The 19,174-nt window shown below is 33.3% G+C and overlaps 1 protein-coding gene across 1 annotated transcript in view; it reads left to right on the top strand.

Annotated features, from left to right (window-relative positions):
- GABRA2 (gamma-aminobutyric acid type A receptor alpha2 subunit) overlaps positions 1-19,174 on the top strand; it is a 125,381-nt gene that overhangs the window by 88,962 nt on the left and 17,245 nt on the right. The window contains exons 7-8 of the mRNA XM_027836354.1: positions 5,846-5,989; positions 6,917-7,069. Coding sequence (XP_027692155.1) covers positions 5,846-5,989; positions 6,917-7,069 — 297 coding nt within the window. The remainder of the gene's footprint in view (positions 1-5,845; positions 5,990-6,916; positions 7,070-19,174) is intronic.

The following is a 19,174-nucleotide window of genomic DNA, read 5'->3' as shown; positions in this document are numbered from 1 at the left end:
TTTCTCATTAGATTATGTGCTCTTTGATGGCAGGGACTGCCATGCTTTTCTTTGTATCCTCAAAGTTTAGCACAGTGCCAGGCACATAGTAGGTGATTAATAAATATTTATTGACTGACTCACTACTTGGTCTCTAAGGTCCTATCCAAACTAAGACATGTTATGTTTTTACTTCAACTTTTAGATTACTGTTTTCCTCATGGAAACATTTATATATTTATATATTTCCCTTTGGAACAGGCCCTTGTTTGATACAAAGTCATCTTATATTGCAAAGTGTACATACATTAGTAATGAGCTTACCAATTCTGAGTATATAGTAATCTCTCCACTTTGAAAAATCTCTGATGGTAAAGCTTTAAAAAAAAAAAGATTGTATGGTACTACCATTGCAGCTTCCCAATACAATGAAATTTAGGATATTTGGTATTCTGATATTAATTGGAGAGAAATAATTTAACTTATTTTCTAGATACAACCATTGCTGGATACACAGGGCGTATGTTAAGGCTCTGGGTCTTTGACCAATTAGCAGTTGTTGGAATACTCTGGATCAGATAGCAGCATCATACTATCTGAATCACAGGGAAAATGTCAAGTACCTGCTCCCTGGTATAAAGCATTGTTGTGAAAATTTACAGATTCATTCACACTTGAAAAGAAACTTCTTTTCTGGATGCCATGTTCCTTTGGGCACCCACCATATTCCTGGTTCCTGTACAGTGGAATATTCCAGGTCACTCTGTGAATCAACACCTCTTCATACAAAAGAGGGGGTATTTGGTCTAGACCTATGGTTTCTTCAGTGAAGGAATCCTCTATGATGAAACTCTATGTAATTTGGCAACTATTCTACAATTTACCACCATTGTCTGTCAGTACCTTGTTCTCCTTAGAAAGCTCAAGTGTGCCACATTGAAGTCTGGCTGGCAAAATAACTACAGAATATCTTTGCTGTTTTCATGGTTTTATAGGATAAGAAACTGATCATCTTTCATGCTGCATCTTGTTCTTCTGAAGGGGCCTGATAATACCCTGTCTCTGTCTCTTTCTCTTTCTTTATCAATGTCCCCGTCTCTATCTCTCTCTCTCTCTCACACACACACACACACACATAGTTTTTATACAGTCATTTCAATCATGTCTTACTCTTTGTAACCCTATTTAGAAGATAAGTCTTCCTGACTTTAGGCCCAGCATTTTATTCACTGTTCCATCTCTCTCCTCTCTGTCTCTGCCTTTGTCTCTCTGTCTTACTCTATTTGTCTCCTTCTTTATCTCTGTCTCTGTATCTCTGTCTCTCTCTCACACACACACAAAATCTTTCATTAACTTTTTATTTTCATAGAAAAGATCTCTTCAGATCTATAATCTCAGTTGAACATCTAATAACTATCTCCAATATCTAAATCTAATATCTAATAACTATCTCTAATATCTAAATATCTCTAATAACTAATATGAAATATTGACATCAGAACTGTGTAAATGAGAGTGGATACAAAACAGAAAGCAGTCATTTGACTTATGTAAGTTGCATTGCAGAGAGAAATGAAAATCTAAGATCAAAATAAGAAATTTAACCTAAATGAGTATTTCAGGACAAAAAGACAGCTTTGGAACAAGATATTAAATATAATTTTTAAAAAGACAAATTATTCAGAATACAAGAATAAAAATGGAAGAGAGCTTATTCAAATGTTTTAAATGCAACAAATAAAAGATTCCTTTAAAATACAGCACTAAAAAAGTGGCAGAATATTCATAATGTAGTGATTTGGAACACCTGGGTAAGTTTGCCCAATGAGTGATATGAATAGATGTTAGCAATGCCAAAGTAGAGGAAGTTCTCTTGCTTTGTGTTAGTTTATTATTGTTCATTTTCTGTTCTTGGTCTGCCAATCTCTAGAGTTCTGGGGAAGAGGCTATAACAATGATCATGAAAGAACTCTTACAGATTAGCTTGACCTCCTGCTGAATGAGAATTTCACATTGCTCATCTCATCCTTTATGTTCATCTCAAATTCCTTTCTCTCTCAAAGCTAGTCATTTTCCATCCTTTTCTCACTTTTTTTCTGATTCATATCACATTTAAAAAGTAATTTATTTTCATCAGAGTTACTTTTGGAATACCTATATTTTTTGCTGGCAGACTCAGTAGTCCTTTTAAATCACTCAATTTTGGCACGCTTCACATGCCAAAGAGGCAGCTAGGTGGCACAGCTGAAAGACCTGAGTTTAAATCTGGGCTAGACAGTTATTAGTTCTGTGACCCCAGGCAAGTCACTTATTCTCGTTCGCTCAATTTCCTCAACTGTAATATAATAACATCGCCTACTTCACAAGATTGTTGTGAAGATCAAATGAAATAATGTATGTAAAGTACTCGCACACTGCCTGGAACATAGTAGGTGCTATATAAATGCTTATCTCCTACCCTACCCCATTCTCCTATATTGTCAGGAGGGAGTGAGCTTTATTCATTCTTATGGTCATTGTTCTCCTTCTTATTTAAGAGCAGTAACAAAACTAAAATCAGTTTGGGATCTACATCACTTTCTAATAGAAGAGGCATAGTCTATTACTATATTTCTAACTTTCTAGATCTATATAATTTTATAATTTTCATTTCCCATATGTTCTTATATTTTACCCTGTATAGAGTTTAGCCTACTTCTTCAGTTTGTTTCAACAATGATTAAATTAAAATCTAAACTTTTGAATAATTTTGTAAGGATAATTTTGATTCATTTCTGAAGATTCTTCACCCCCCCCAAAAAAAACATCAACTATGAATGAAATCTTTGGTGCAAGAAAAAAGAAAGATTAATGTAAATATATGTTAGGATTTTTAAAAAACCAAAGTAAGGATAAAAAAAAACAGTTTTCACTTTCTGGTCATTTGATTCAGCTTAGAAGGCAAAGTTAGGCTAATTAATAAAATACTGCAGCCATTTTTTCACAGCAAGTTTCTTTGATAAAAACCTCATTTCTCAAATATTTAGGGAACTGAGCCTAATTTATAAAAATAAGAGCCATTCCTCAATTGATGAACAACAGATATAAACAAGTAGTTTTCAGAGGAAGAAATCAAAAGTTATTTATAGTCATATAAAAAAAATGGTCTCAGTGACAATTGATTACAAAAATGCAAACCAAAACAACTCAGAGGTACTACCTCATACCTAACAAAAATAACAAATGCTTGGGGGGGGGGCAGTGAAGGAAAATAGGTATATTAATGAGTTGTTGGTAGTGTAGTGAACTTGCCTAACCATTCTAGAGAACAATTTGGAATTATGCTCGAAGGGCTATAAAACTGTGCAATACCATTCCTAGGTCTCTACTCCATATATATCAAGAAAAAGTAAAAAGACCTATATGTACGAAAGATATTTATAGCACTTCTTTTATGGTGGCAAAGAATTGGAAATTGAGGGGATGTTCATCGCTTGAGGAATATGATTGTGATGGAGTACTATTGTGTTAAAAAGAAATGATGAGGGGGTGGTTTCAGGAAAATAGCAACAACAACAGCAACAGGGCAAGATTTGTAGGAACTAATGTAACGTGAGAAGAACCAGAAGAACATTACACACAGTAACAGCAATGTTGGAAGGATGATCAACTGTGAAGGACTTGGCTGTTCTGATCAATACAATGATCTAAGGCAGTTATAAAGGACTAAGGATGAAAAACTGTGATCTACTTCCAGAAAGAGAGCTGATGAACTCTGAGTGTAAATTGAATTATAATTTTCTCATTTTATTTTTTTTGCTTCTTTTTTGCAGTACAAATAATATGGAGATATCTTGCATGATTTCACATGTATGATTGGTATATCATTTGCCTTAGTGGGTAGGGGACGAGTTGGAGGGAGGGAGAGAATCTAGAACTCAAAATTTAAAAATAAGGTTAAAAATAAGTAATAATTACTAAGTAAATATTAGTTATCATCATGAGCATCCTCTATCTCCTTTTAGAGACTTTCCCTGCTCCTCACAATCTATAAGAATTTTTGTAATGTCTCCAATACGGAGCTTTCTCATGAATGCAAAAACTGCAGCAGCATATTGCTTTAATTTTTGAGGTTAGTCTGTATTCCAATCAGTCAAACTTAAAAAAAAGGTGTGAAATTGCCAATTGAGTTTTGTGGATTCTTTTTAATGCTGTTATATGTGTTATTTCTGTAATCAAACATTGCTGTCTTTTGAAAATAGATGGCAGTGAAAATCATGAAGAAAAGTAGAACTTTCTCCCATATGGCTCACAAATTGAAATGTCCAAGCTCAGAAAACTAGGCATTACTTGACATTCATCAAATTAATTGCTAGGAAGAATTGCACATCATAAAACTTACTTTTGATGTTCTCCTATAGAAAAGTCATTAGGATTGGTTAATTGAAAAGTGCTTACTAAATAGTATAAAGACTAACACATGACTTAATATGATGCTAGGTCTGGAAACATTGGAAGTATTTACTTATAAATAGCTTTTCAACATGTATCATTCCATGGCTATGTAAGATAAAATAGGTGTGGCATCAGCTATTTCTATCATCATTCAAAAGTGGAATTTCAAGGGATAGTTCTTTTAAAGCATTAGGGAAATATACATCCAGTTAATGATTGAAAGAATGAAAAAAATACTTTAAACAATGCTTAATCTGTGAAAAGCACTATGCTAAGCACTGGGGGATGCAAGCCAGATAAGCATAGCAGAACAGTTCCTGCCTTCAAGGAGCTCATATTATAATAGGAGACAATGCATAAATAAAAATTTCAGCTGTAAGTCAAATGGAATGGCCCTGTTTTCCTTAGGGTACAGTGGTTAAGCAAGGAGTAACACATCATTGGCAATGTCATTTCCATTAGTAAAACCACATCAGTTTTTGATGGTATACCATTTGACAGTGCCCAAGACTTTGTTGGTTTCTCTTCTGAGTCTTCAGTAGCAGTGGCCACTGTGTAACTTCAGAGACAATTGCCAAGTCCTATTTTGACAACAGTTGTTCCCCTGTATGATGGCTACAGGAGCTAGCCTGGAAGAAGAGCGGGTGGCCTGCAGTTCCCAGTACAATCTCACCAGCTACACTCACCTCAAAGTGGATTCAAATTAGTGGGTGATGCAACTACTTCACATTCTTTGCAGCCAAAATCATGAAACAGAATGTGGGAGAAAAAGAAAAAGAAATACTGTATAACTCCTCACTCTGAGCTCATGGATATAGTCATCCAATGAACTCTATAAGCACTAAAGAACCAATTTTAGAAATGTCATTTGCAACATAGCTATCGTTTTGATTTTGCATTGCAATGAATTCATCTCTATTATACATGAACTATGTCTCTCCAGCTAAGTCATTATTTCCTAACTAGGTTACATTTAGTTCAACAAACTAGAACACTTTGGACATAAAGATCACTGCCTAGTTCTCGTGCTGGCCTTAGAGAAGCCACCTGTTTCTTTATGATAATTTCTCTATCTGTTTACTATTAGGGACTTTTTTTTCTTGTTGCTTATCTTTTTATAGGTCTTCTGAATTTAAAGGGACCTCATATCTACATGTGGAGCTATAAGATAAACTTAACTATAGCTAGCTCATATGGACATTGTGAAAAGGGAGAAAAAGTACAGTGGTATTTGAGTGCTTAGTTTCTTTCCTGCAACTCATACTAAAGTTGTTTTAATTTTAGTAACACCATTTGGCTCTAAAACAGCATGAATGGTAAATATAAGTGTACTTGATATTTTGTCCATGGTCCTACTCTGCAATTTCCAGCTCTGGATGTTTTCTACTAAAAAGCTGACAAGCTATTTTCTCCAATTTTTTTTTCTTTACAGATGCATACACAACCTCAGAAGTCACCTATATTTGGACTTATAACGCATCTGATTCAGTTCAGGTTGCTCCAGATGGGTCCAGATTAAATCAGTATGATCTCCTAGGCCAAACAATTGGAAAGGAGACAATTAAATCTAGTACAGGCAAGTTAAACACAAATGAAAATAAGATCAAGTGACTAAGAATCAAAGTGAGACATCAGAAGGGTGATTTGTTGGCTGAAATATAAAATTTGTTGAAATAGTAATAATGTCTTTGCCCAAAATTTCATTTTACTCTTTGCCCAAAAACTTAGTTACTTCCCCCCGCCATTTCATTTATTCATTTCCTATTGTTTCTGAATAAATTTTGAGTGTACAGTTCCTGATTTCTAGATAATTACCTTTGGCCTTTTATTGTAGTGTGGAAAAGCTGCTGCTCAGGATACAAGGCACACTATTTTATGAGAAGACAGCTGTGAGGGTTAATTAGCTTACATCTGGCAATAATTAAAACCCAGGGAATAGAGAAGAAGTCTGCCATAAGATCCCAACAGGACTGAATGAACTGAATTAGTTCTGACAGAACATTGGGAATCCCGCAGTTGGTATTTGGGCTAAAAGTAAAAGAATTGGGTCAAAAAATCAGCTGTGTAACAACAGAACTGTGACTGGAGATCAGTGCTTAAGGTTCTAGATTTTAAAAAAAAACAGAGTTAGGGCCAATAAAATAGTGCTCAGAGTTGACTGCTAGTGGGCATGAGAAATCTGAAGAGGTCAAGAAACCCCAGCATCAGAGGGAGTCTGTTGATACACAATGTTTTCACAAGTCATGCTTCTGAAGGAAAACACTGCTGAGGGTATTGTATGATTATATGTCTCCTCTGAAATTATTGGTAAATGTTTAATTTATCTCAAAGTATTATTGGGATAGAAAAATGGTACATTCACATTTTAAAATGTGCTATAGTTAGGATTTTTTAAAATGACAATTTCTCTGATATCTGCAGATCTCTCCAAATGCTCAATCTATTTAGACAATATTATTCTTTTCAACTTTCTAATGAAACTTTTTTTTTCATTTTCATGTAGGTGAATATACAGTTATGACAGCACATTTCCACTTGAAAAGAAAAATTGGCTATTTTGTCATTCAGACCTACCTACCTTGTATCATGACAGTCATTCTCTCCCAAGTATCATTCTGGCTAAATAGAGAATCGGTACCTGCAAGGACTGTCTTTGGTGAGTTATTTCAGGGACACATCATATTATAGATGTATGTTAGTGCTCATTGTATATTTTAGTACAATGCTAAATCAAGTCATCAAAAGACTCATTGCAAGGTTGACTGCAAGAGGGCAAACGTTTTTGTCAGGGACAATCCTCAAAGATCATCTATTAATGTGTCTGTATTGTAGAGCAGCAATTTGCATCCACACAAAGTGTATCCACTTTGAAAGCATTGCAGGTCTTGGCATAGAAAGCATTCTGAGGGCTCTACTGAGTTATATGGATGACATTTGTGTTTAAATGCAGAAAGATAAGCCTACACTTATAATCTTAGAACCTCAGAGGCAAATGAGAGTTAGGACATCATGTAATACCATCCTTACCTAAAGAGCAAATTCCCTCTACAACATCATTGAGAAGTTATCAATCCTAGTAGAAGTCAATATCCTAGTAACCCTCTTGGAGCCTTACTGAAGCTTGGGAAAGATAACTATTACTTCTCATTTTTTAGACACAATACTCCTACTATTGTCACTTATTATCATATTAGATTTTGAGATTGCCATTTTATCTTTTGATATGTGTTGAGATTATGTAAAAATACAGGACTTTCTCATAAATAATTTCCATACTCTATATTTATGCATTTAAACCTGAGGATAACCATTTACATTCATAAAAAGTTTCTCATATTTATTTCAGTACAATATTCCAGTTTCTCAAAATCTTTTTTGATACTAATTTTGTCACTCAAATTAAATATTAACTATCCTTCCCAGTTTCATGTCATTCCCAAATTTCATAAGCATGTGCTCTCTGTCTTCATTTAATAACTGATAAACATCACGCAGCCTAGAGAAAATGACAATGAATTGTTTACATCGTCCGTAGCACCCAAAACCATTATAAGCTTCCAATAAGTATTTGTCAGATTGACTATTTTAATCTGCACTGGCCTACTCTTCCCTGGGAAGACAGAATCAGGCATGTGGTCTACTGCTCTACTTGTGATGAAGTTACAGGAGCCCTACTATATTTACAGATAGTCAAACCATGATGGCTAGGTAGGATGGGAATTTGAATTTCGTATGAATAGATGGGTGGAGATTTACTAACTTTAAATGGTACCAAAGACTTGGGCGGTAAACTAATGTAGATTTTTCAAGTTCAAAGGGATATAAGTAAAAATGTTTTAAAAGGGGAAATATGATTTTTTTTTCTGCAGAATGACTTTAAATGTTTTAAGTGTACAGTACTTATTTCAGCACATACCTATATAATATATGTTGATGTACACATTACTTAGAATTGGTCATCATTGATTATACATATATGTGTGTAAAGACATAGATGTATTGAAATATGTGCTTTTAGAGACAAGACTAGACTAGTTGTCTGCATGGGAATAGTCAAATCAACAAAACATTTATTAAAAAGATTATTGAATCATAGATTTATAGGTAAAAGTGTCATCTAGTCAAAAACCCTCCTTTTCCAGATGAGGAATTGAAATTCAGAGAGATTAAATGACTTTTACATGATTACATATGTTTGCATATGTGTATATATATGTATACATGCATGTAAGTATATATACTTGTAGCTCACATATGCATGTGAGCTACATTATATACATAATGTATATAATGTATATAGTATACATTAGTAATGTATATAGTATACATTATATACATAATGTATGTATATTAGTATGTGTATCGATAGCATATACACATGCGTGTGTCTGTATAATACCTTGGATACATATGTGTATATGCATTTATATATGTAAAGAGTGGTAGTAGAGTTGGGATCCAAATCTAGGTACTATGACTCCAAAACTAGCAGTCTTTTCAACTTCAGCAAATTGTCTCCATATAGTTATGGTCATAATCAATAAACAATTATTAAATGCCTACTATGTAACAAACACTGTGCTAAGAGCTAGGGGTATAAATAAGAAAAAGAAAGACAACCCCTTCCCTCAAGGAGCTTACAATCTAATGTGGGAAGATAATACAAAAAAGGAAACTGAAAATAGGGAAAGAGGCAGGCAGAGTGTTGCACAAGTAGGCATGATGTGCCCACAGTCAAAACCAAGCTGCATAGTTGATGAAAAATGAACATTGCTGAAAAATTCTGAGTCCTCCTTATTAAAGGGAGGCTTTGGCATGAATATATTCGTTCGTCCCCCATATGACTGCTCTAGGGTATTAACTGAGTTGTACGAGGGATGTTTTTTCTCCCTTTATCCCCTCTAACCTTTTCTGATGCTCAAATTTCCTTTTACATGAGGAAAAGACACTTTGTCTAATGAGAGCAAAATTTCAAAAGTAAAAATTCCCTTAAGAGTTAACACATTGACTTAAAATTGGACATTAGCATGGTATAACAGATAAAGTTGATCTGAGTTAGAACAATATGGTTTCAATTTCTGTTTCTAACACTTATTAGAAAGAAATGAAGAAAAAAAATGAGACTTCTAGGAGGTGGCAGGAATTTCTACTCTTCCTCTGTTTTCTGCTAACTGGGAAGGTACTGCAGGCAAATCAAATTCAGGCCGAATCATCTTGGGTTGTCCTCCCCAAAATGGATCTCAACTTCAAAACCTTTTCTTTTTATCCCAAGTGCAAGCAAATGTCTAGATCAGTTAAGGAAGATGCTGAACACACTGTTTTGCCCTATTTGCAAGTTAAATGTTATACATCATGCCCCCAGGTGAAGGAAATAGACACAGATTTATAAACATATAAAAAGAAATATTATGCATACTTCAATTTATCTTTTTTCTGGATGCATGATAGCATCTTCCTTGATAGGTCCTTTGTAGTTAATTTGAGTACTTATAAAACTCAAAAATGACTTACTCATTCAAAGTTATTCTTATAACAATATTATTATTACTGTATAGAATATTCTCTTGGTTCTGCTCATTTCACTCTTCATTCTTTCATGCAAGTCTTTCCATGTTTTTTTTCCTAAAACCAATGTGCTCATCATTTCTTATACCATAGTAGGATTCCATCAAAAATCATATACCACAACTTATTTAGCCATGCCTTAATTGTTGGCCATCCACTTAATTTCCAGTTCTTTGCCACCACAGAGAGAGCTTCTATAAATATTTTAGAATATATAAGTTTTTTTTCCCTTTTTCCCTGATAATCCTGGGAAATAGACTTGATAGTGGTATTGCTGGGTCAAAGGGTATACATAGTTTTATAACTCTTTGGGCATAATATCAGATTGCTTTCCAAAATGGTTGGATCAGTTCACAGTTCTACCAGCAGTGTATGAGTATCCCATTTTTTCCACATCCCCTCCAACATCTGTCATTTCCCCCTTCTATTATTTTATTCAATCTGATAAATATGAGATGATATCTCAAAATTGCTTTAATTTGCATTTCTGTTATCATTAAATATTTAGAGAATTTTTCTTCATTTTCTTCATTTCTTCATTAAAAAACCCTACTGTTCATATCCTTTGACCATTCATCAATTGGAAAATGACTCATAGTTTAATAAATTTGATATTTTTTTCTATATATTTGAGATATAAGACCTTTATCCAAGAAACTGTCTATAAATACCCCTCAATTTTCTGCTTCCCAGCTAATCTTGGCCACATCAGTTTTATTTGTACAACCCTTTTTAAATTTAATGTAATAAAAATTATCCATTTCATATCTCACAACATTCTCTATCTCTTGTTTCTTAAATAATCTTATTCATAAGTTTCATAGATACTATGTCCCATGTTCTCCTAATTTATTTATGATATCTCCCTTAATATCTAGGTCATGTATCCATTTTGACCCTTATCTTGGTAAAAAGTATAAGATATTGGTCAATACACAATTCTTGCCAGAATGCTTTCCAGTTTTCTAAACAATTTTTAGCAAATAATGAATTCTTATCCCAAAAGCTTAAATCTTTACATTTGTCAAACACAGAAATTTTAATCATTTGCTATTGTGCATTGTATATCTACTCTGTTTCCCTAATCTGCCTTTCTATTTATTAGCCAGTACCACAGAGTTTTGATCATTTCTGCCTTATAAAATTGTTTAAGATCTGGTACTGATATTCTGATGTTTAATAAAAGGAGACTGACCCAGTTGATCTCTAATGCTCTTTCCATTCCAAACATTCTATTTTTCAGGACTAGATAGTTGATATCCCTTCATTTTTAATTCTTTCACATCTCTTCATTTTTACTAATAGGATATAGAGTAAAATCAAGTTTTAGATTAGTTCTAAAAATTTATTTGTTCACTATTTTACAGTCATACCTGCCACACATAGTTAACAATGTTGTAGTTGTTGCCTATTTGCTTTTAGACAGTGTAAAGTATGGAAAGAAGTAAATACTCTTCTGAGATTTTAAATAAGCATTATTTCCAGTTTTCAGAAGACACAGAAAAGTCATTTACTAAATTGACTAGTGATTGACCTGGAATTATACTGCTCTGAAATCTTAGTTTTGTTCTTACAATTAAGTCAACCTTTTCACCTGTTGATTACAGGAATTGTGAAAGATTCCATTAGTCTAAGATAATATCAAAGAGCTAAATTAGTAGATGGACAATCAAAAAAGAAAAGTATATGATAAATTTCTAATTTTGTAGAACAGATGATAAGTAAGTGATAATAATACTTGTCCTTAATAGCTTATAGGATAGTGAGCAAAATATTTAATAAACTTTAAGTGGTACATAAATGTCAATTATTATTTAGTGCAAAAAGAGTAAGAAGAGAGAGAAGGAAAGATCATTGTAGGTTTCATGAAGAGCTAGCCTTGGAATTTGAAAAAAAATTTCATAAAGTTAGAGTTGATGAAACGTATATTAGCTTTGACCTATGTAGTTTTCAAAATAAAGCACTTTGGATCAATACTATTTAATTGGGGGAGGGGAGAGAGAGAGACAGACAGACAGAGACAGACAGAGGCAGATAGAGACAGACAGAGATAGAGACATAGAGAATCTGCTTTCTTTCTAGACTATGGAATCCACTTCAGTAGAAAAATTGGATTATGGAATACATCTAATATTAGTTCTCAACATCTTAGTACTTGATGACAGGATAAAAACAGAACTGGTTGCCATTTACTTAAGTCATCTAGATTTCTGCTACTTTCAAATATTTTGTTGCAAACTCAGTTAAGTTTATTACAAGATCTAGAACATAATGGTGCCATATACTTAGATTTTTCAAAGACCACATAGAAATAGAAACTCAGAGCTGGAGAAGATATTATACATGATTTAAAGCATGATTTAAATAATTCAATTAATTGGACAGATTAATAAACTGAGGACTAGAGAGCTGAAGTGAATTACTCAATGGTAGTTAAGACTGAAAGAGGTATAATTAAATTTAGAAAAAAAATCAATGTTTTTATTTAATAAACACTGCCCAGATGCAAGACATTGTACTAAGTTCTAAAGAAAAAGTTTCAACATTCTTCCCTTGCTCAAGAATTGTCAGTTTATCCTTCTTGCCCATAGAATAATATATAAACACGTTAACTTGACATTAATAGTTCCTTATAGTCTGACTCCAGCCTACCTTTTCAGACATTTCAAATTACTACCCTTTATCCACTCTCCTTTGTAACCAAGTAGGCTTACTTTCTTATTTCCTGAACTGGGCATTTCATCTCTTTCCCACCTTGCTTTTACTCAGTCAGTCCTCCATGTCTTAAATGCACTGCCTATTTACCTCTGCCTTTTAGATTTCTTGATTCCCTTCAAAACTCAACTCAATACCCACACTTTTCTTGATCTCTCTAATAGTTAGAGCTTTCTCCCTGCTCAATTTAGTTTGTATTTACTCATTTATGTAAATGTTACACATTCCCAGCAGAATATAAGTTCTTTGAGAGCTAGTACTGTTTTGAATTTGACTTTGTATCCCCACTACCAAACACTTTGTATGATAAGCACTTGTCCCTGTAAACAGTACTTGTTTAGTAAATACTTATAGAACTGAGTTGCCTCCAATACTTCAAGGATGCATGGTTATAAAGGACTTTGCCTCCTCTAACACAGCTCATAATCCTCCCATGCCTAAGCACATAATATATGTGAATTTTTCACAGCTTTAAAATAAAGTTATCACCCTTTATGTAACCTGTTGTTAAATATTTCTGAACTGAGGCTCATATTGGTTAAGCAAATTGATCAATGTCAAACAGGAATCTAGTTCAGAGAGACAGAATTAGAACCAGTTTGTACAAGTACCTTTAGAATAGTTCCATTACATCCATGGTTTTTTTTAATATTTAAAAGAAGCATCACTACGTTTCATTTAATAAACACTTAATGGATATGACACTATGCTTTATCCATATACATATGGAATATATAATAAAAAGAAATACTTCAATGTGATGTTCCTGCTCAATAATCTTCAGTGAATCTCTTGCCTCTTAGATGAAATGGAAGTCCTTAGGCAAGTCCTTTCACAACAAGTCTAAAATTTTTCACCAGGCTGTTCCAGCTCTAAAGGTTTTGTCAGATCTTTGACTCCTCTGTCAAATCTTTTAAGAACACAGAGTCACCTTCATGCTAGAATGAGGCATCCGAGTGGGACATATATAAAGAAAATTCAAACATCAGTGAGACATCTACTTGTTTTAAGGAGCTTATGATTTAGAAATATTATGTGTGTGTATGATGTATATGTATGTATATATATATGCATACATATATGATGTATATATGTGTATATGCAAAATGAAATATATTGTGTTGAAAAAAGTGCTCTGAAAGTTGAAAGGATGATATCACTTATGTCTGGAGGTAGAGGGAGTGAATCTGTGAAGGCTTCATTAAAGAAGTGATATTTAAGCTGGGCCTTGAAAGACAGGCCAGATTTTAACAGAAAGAAATGAAGTGGGAGGATAAGGGAGACAGTGTAAACATAAAAGTGTCCAGGAATTCTATGAGCAAAAATAACAGAGATGGGAAAAAGCAGATAGTGAAAAGCAGATAAGTAGTCCATTTTGTCCATTGCCTCTTGATTCTACTAATAATCTAGATGTGAACAAGGCACAATGCCCAAATAAACCATTTTAAGGAAAATAATATACATTATTATAGAGAGTTAGTGTAAAGGTATGGACATTAATTGTTTTAAAATTGTTTTGGCTGAGTTTTGACCAGTAAGGCTGATTTGCATTACTGTAGGATGCAATTGAGAGAGTTATTATTTTTAATAAAAATATGACCAATTAAAATTCACCAAAACTAATCATCTTGCCTCATCCCCTAAACATAAGCCATCTGTTGTTTGTCTTTATAGTCAAACATGAGGTTATTTGTATATATCTAGTGCTTAAATTCCCAAATTTGGCTTTAAACTACTTTAAGATTCAAGGTTACAGTGATAAAATAGAATATATGGTGAATGTACTGATGTAAGACTTCTTGGTCAAGAGGCCACATATAGTTTATAAATGATCCTTGAACCATTAAGAATGATTAAACTTTTCTCATTTGGAATTAATGTATTAGAACCCTGTACAAGTTAAGAAATCAAGAGAAGATTCATCACCTTCAACAAATATTTTCAATTAGTTAATGATGATTTCTCAGATAGGTTAAAATTACATTTAACTTTCTAAATGACTCCTGAATGAAATAAAAAGGAAGTGGATGTTACTTTTCTGAGATTGTTTTTTGCCTCATTATACCCTATGGGAAGGATTACATATTTCATTTTTGCTACTTAGGAACAAGATGAATGTCTATTCTTGTTAATATATCTGTATCTCAGAAAAGAGTAAAGGCTTCTCTAATCTAATTTTAAAATATAATATTTATTTCAAAGAAACAGTTTCCCCATTTGTGATTTTTCATATAATAATTGATAATGTATCATCCATAGATTACTATGTTCCATCTTCTCCCTAATATGACCTAATGAAACATAGAACAGTCCAAATGAAAGAGAAATTTGAATTATACACTGTTAGGTTTTGCATTTGTTACATTTTTATTGTTTTATGTAAGAACTGAAACCAGGCTAATAAAGACTTACTTTGTAGGGAAATTGCTTTTAATGAATCGATAAGAATGGCTTATAATTAACATGTGAATTATTTGTTTGGAAACGGCTTTTAAAGTACATTCAAACATTTGAATAAAGCCCTTTCTTCACAGTTCATAAAAAAAAAAACAAAACCTACACACACACACCAATCAGTGCTTGCTGAATTATCATAGATTATGGATTAATGGATGTAAATTGTGTACTTTTTATAACATTTTATAATGCAATCCAGATCTTTCTTCTTTATCTAATACATTATAGAATTTTTTCACATGCTTTGCATCTTGCAGAAGAATCTATCAAAATTAAACTATAATATTTCACTCAAAATTAATAGGAAAAGCAATGTAACATCTCTGTGCCAGGAATATCTCTTCATTTTGCTTGTAACAGTAACCAGTAGGTGGTATCATTGTAATGTTCTCTTCAGTATTCTGTTCTATTCTCTGACCTGTCTAGTTTTCTTTGTCCATCTGTATCTCACATCTCTCCAATTCAAAGATGATGAAACAAAGACAAGAAAGTATATTGACCTGTAACATTAATATTAATGGTGCTACATCTTTATCTAAGAGAAATAAGATTTTAGATTTTGATGTGCAAAGGGACCTTCAAGATCATCTCTACCAGTGGTGTCAAACACAAATAGAAATGGGGGCACTAAACTATACTTAAGGAATGAGGGTATATATTGATTTAGAAAACCATATATTAACATCACCTATGTTTTATTCCATTTTTATTTATTTTGTTAAATATTTCTCAATTACATGTTAATTTGATTCAGCCACACAAATAAATCTTGTACTCTATATTCTGACAGTGGCCATGTTCTCTACATATCTAATCTAGGGAACCTCTCCCTCAGTTTACAGATGAGGAAACTGAAAGGCAGAAAGAGTTAGTGACTTACTTGCCCAAGGTCATACAGCTAGAAAGTAGTAAAGCTGGTAGCTGAACCCAGGCTCTCTGATTCCAAATGCAATGCTTGTGTTCTTTATTTAATTAGATATTTTTTTCAGCACCACTAGTCAATCAGTCAACAAATATTTATTAATTGCCTACTATGCATCAGGCATTATTCTAAGTGCTTGAAATAGAAAGAAAAATAAAAGACAGCCCCAACTCTCAAGGAGCTTGCTCTATGAGTTAAAATATAAATTAATTGATTCTCTTGACATTTGCTTACTAAAATAAAATGCACAAATATTAAAAAAAACAATGTTAAAATACATCATGTAACCACTTTCCTTCCTTCTTTCCTTCTTTCCCTCTTTCCATTCTTGTCACTGAACTTCAGCTGTCAACATGATTGTGGTCATGATCATTCTGCTTGGTGGTTTGCCCCAATGAATTTCTTGTTTTCCCACAGAGTATGGTTTTACTAAAAAACTTAGACAAAATCAATTCAGATTAAAAACAAACCCAATTATTAGTTAAAATTTCTCAGCACCTTTTCACATCAGAGAGCAAATAAAAACTACTTTGAGCCCTATGTTGCCCCCTTTCATTTAAATGTGATTGTATATGATTTAGTTCCTCAAGATTTACCCTTATTTTCAATTTATTGTTCAAGGACAGAAGTGGTCAGGAATCTGGAACTTTCATTGCATTTCATTTAGTGGAAAGGGATGATATAGGAGAAAACGTTTCAAAGTCAGAGAAAGCAGAAACTCCTGCATATCCAAATGGTTTCCTTAAGATTACTAAGGAATTTCCTAATGACCCTTCCAATATTCCTCCCATAATTTTTTTTCCTCCTTTCTATTCTGACTATTTTTTCCCTTTTCTTTGAACACCCATACATTCTGGGAAAGATTGTAGGATCTCTCCTCCATGAGAATAGAAGGTGATTTAAAGTCCAGAGTTTAGTTTGTTTTTCCTCTCTCAAATTTCTATCAGTCATAGATGTTTGTATTACTTACAGGTGAAGTACTGATGACAGCTAGGTGGCACAATGGATAGAACACGTAGTCTGGAGTCAGGAAGACCTGAATCCAAATCCAGCCTCAGACACTAACTGGCTATGTGACTCTGGGTCAGTCACTTTACTCTGTTTGCCTCAGTTTCCTCATCTGTAAAATGAACTGGAGAAGGAAATGGCAAAACACTCCAGTGTCTTTGCCAAGTAAACCCCAAAAGGAGTTATAAAAAGTCAGACATAACAGAAAAAGACTGAATAACAAAAGCAACAATGAAGTACCAACTTTGACCCTAGAATAGGAGTTCTTAACTATTTTTATATATTAAACAATTTTGGTATTCTGGGGAAGCCTATAAACCCCTTCTCAGAAAAAAAAATGGATGGGGATTTGGAGTTTTAGGTTTAAGAACATGTGTGTGTGGGCTCTGTGTGTGTGTGTGTGTCTGTCTGTCTGTCTGTATTTTAACATCTCCATTTATTACATGTTTTTAAAATTTTTGTCTTTTTAAATTTTGAGTTATAAATTTGCTCCTCCCTCCAATGCCCTAGCAAACCCACTGAGAAGATAAGCAATGTGATAGTAATCACACATGTTAAATAATGCAAAACATATTTCCATATTAGCCATATTTCAAAAAAGCAAGAAAATTAAAGTGAGAAAATAATACTTCAATTTGGATTCAGTATCTATTAGTTCTCTCTCTGGATGTGGATAGCAGTTTTTCATTCTGAGTACTATGGAATTGTATTGGATCATTATATTGATCAGAGCAGCCAAGTCTTTCACAGTTGATCATCATTACAACAATGCTGTTACTGTGCACAACGATCTTCTGGTTCTTCTCACTTTACTTTCCATGAGTTCTTTCCATGTTTTGTTTTTTTTTCTTTCTTTCCCCGAAACCACTTCCCTTGTCATTTCTTATAGCTCAATAGTACTTCCTCACAATCGTATGCCATAATTTGTTCAGTCATTTCCCAATTGGAGAGATATCCTTGATTTCTAATTCAAATTCTTATTTCTAATTCTTTGTCACCACAAAAAGGGCTGCTATAAATATCTTTGTACATGTAAGTCCTCTTCCTTTCCCTCTGATCTCTTTTGGATATGGACCTAGTAATGGTATTGCTGAGTCAAAGGTGTACACAGTTTTATAGCTCATTGGGTATAGTTCCAAATTGTTCTCCAGAATGGTTGGAACAGTTCACTATTCCATCAACAATTCATTTGTATACCCTCATCCCCCACAGCATTTGTCACTTGATATGTGTGAGGTGATACCTCAGAGTTGTTTAATTTGCCTTTCTCTAATTAATAGTGATTTAGAGAATTTTTTCATATAATTATAGATAGCTTTGTTTTCATCTTCTGAAAATTGCCTGTTCATGTCCTTTGACCATTTATTAATTGGGGAATGGCTCTTATTTTTGTAAATTTGACTCGGTTCTATACTCAGTATATATTTGAGAAATAAGATCTTTATCAGAGACACATGCTATATTTTTTATATTACTTCATTATTTGTGGTACTTTATAGCCTAATGTAGTTTCCCTGATTATCTCTTTTAATTAAGCCTATCTTTTCTTTTACTCTGTTTGAAATCATGATCACTAACCTTGCCTTTTTTTTTTTACTTCAGCTGAAGTATAGTAGATTCTAATCCAGCCATTTATTTTAACTATGTCTATCTTTCTGTTTCAAGTGTGATTCTTGTAAACAAAATAATACTGAATTTTGGTTTCTAATCCATTCTGCTATTTGCTTCTGTTTAATGGGTGAGCTCACATTCCATCTACATTCATGGTCATGATCACTATTTCTGTTTTTCTTCATATATGCATATATGTAAATATATGCATATATGTATATATACATACACACATACATGCACACACATGCACACACACACATGCACACACACCCACTCGGTTGTGTATACAAAGATAAGTTACCAAATAGGGAAATAGGAGGAAAAGGGAATAAGAGAAAGGTGGAAATGATAAAAGGGGAGGAAGAATAAGGGATGCAGTGGTTAGAAGCAAAATAGACTTTTGAAGAGGTAGAGAAGACAGAGAGATAAACAGAGAGAGAGAGAGAGAGAGAGAGAGAGAGAGAGAGAGAGAGAGAGAGA

The sequence above is a fragment of the Vombatus ursinus genome, unplaced genomic scaffold (assembly GCF_900497805.2).
Source record: "Vombatus ursinus unplaced genomic scaffold, bare-nosed wombat genome assembly UNPS02014818.1, whole genome shotgun sequence".
In the NCBI taxonomy this organism is placed as follows: domain Eukaryota; kingdom Metazoa; phylum Chordata; class Mammalia; order Diprotodontia; family Vombatidae; genus Vombatus; species Vombatus ursinus.
This window is presented reverse-complemented; position numbering and strand designations above follow the sequence as displayed.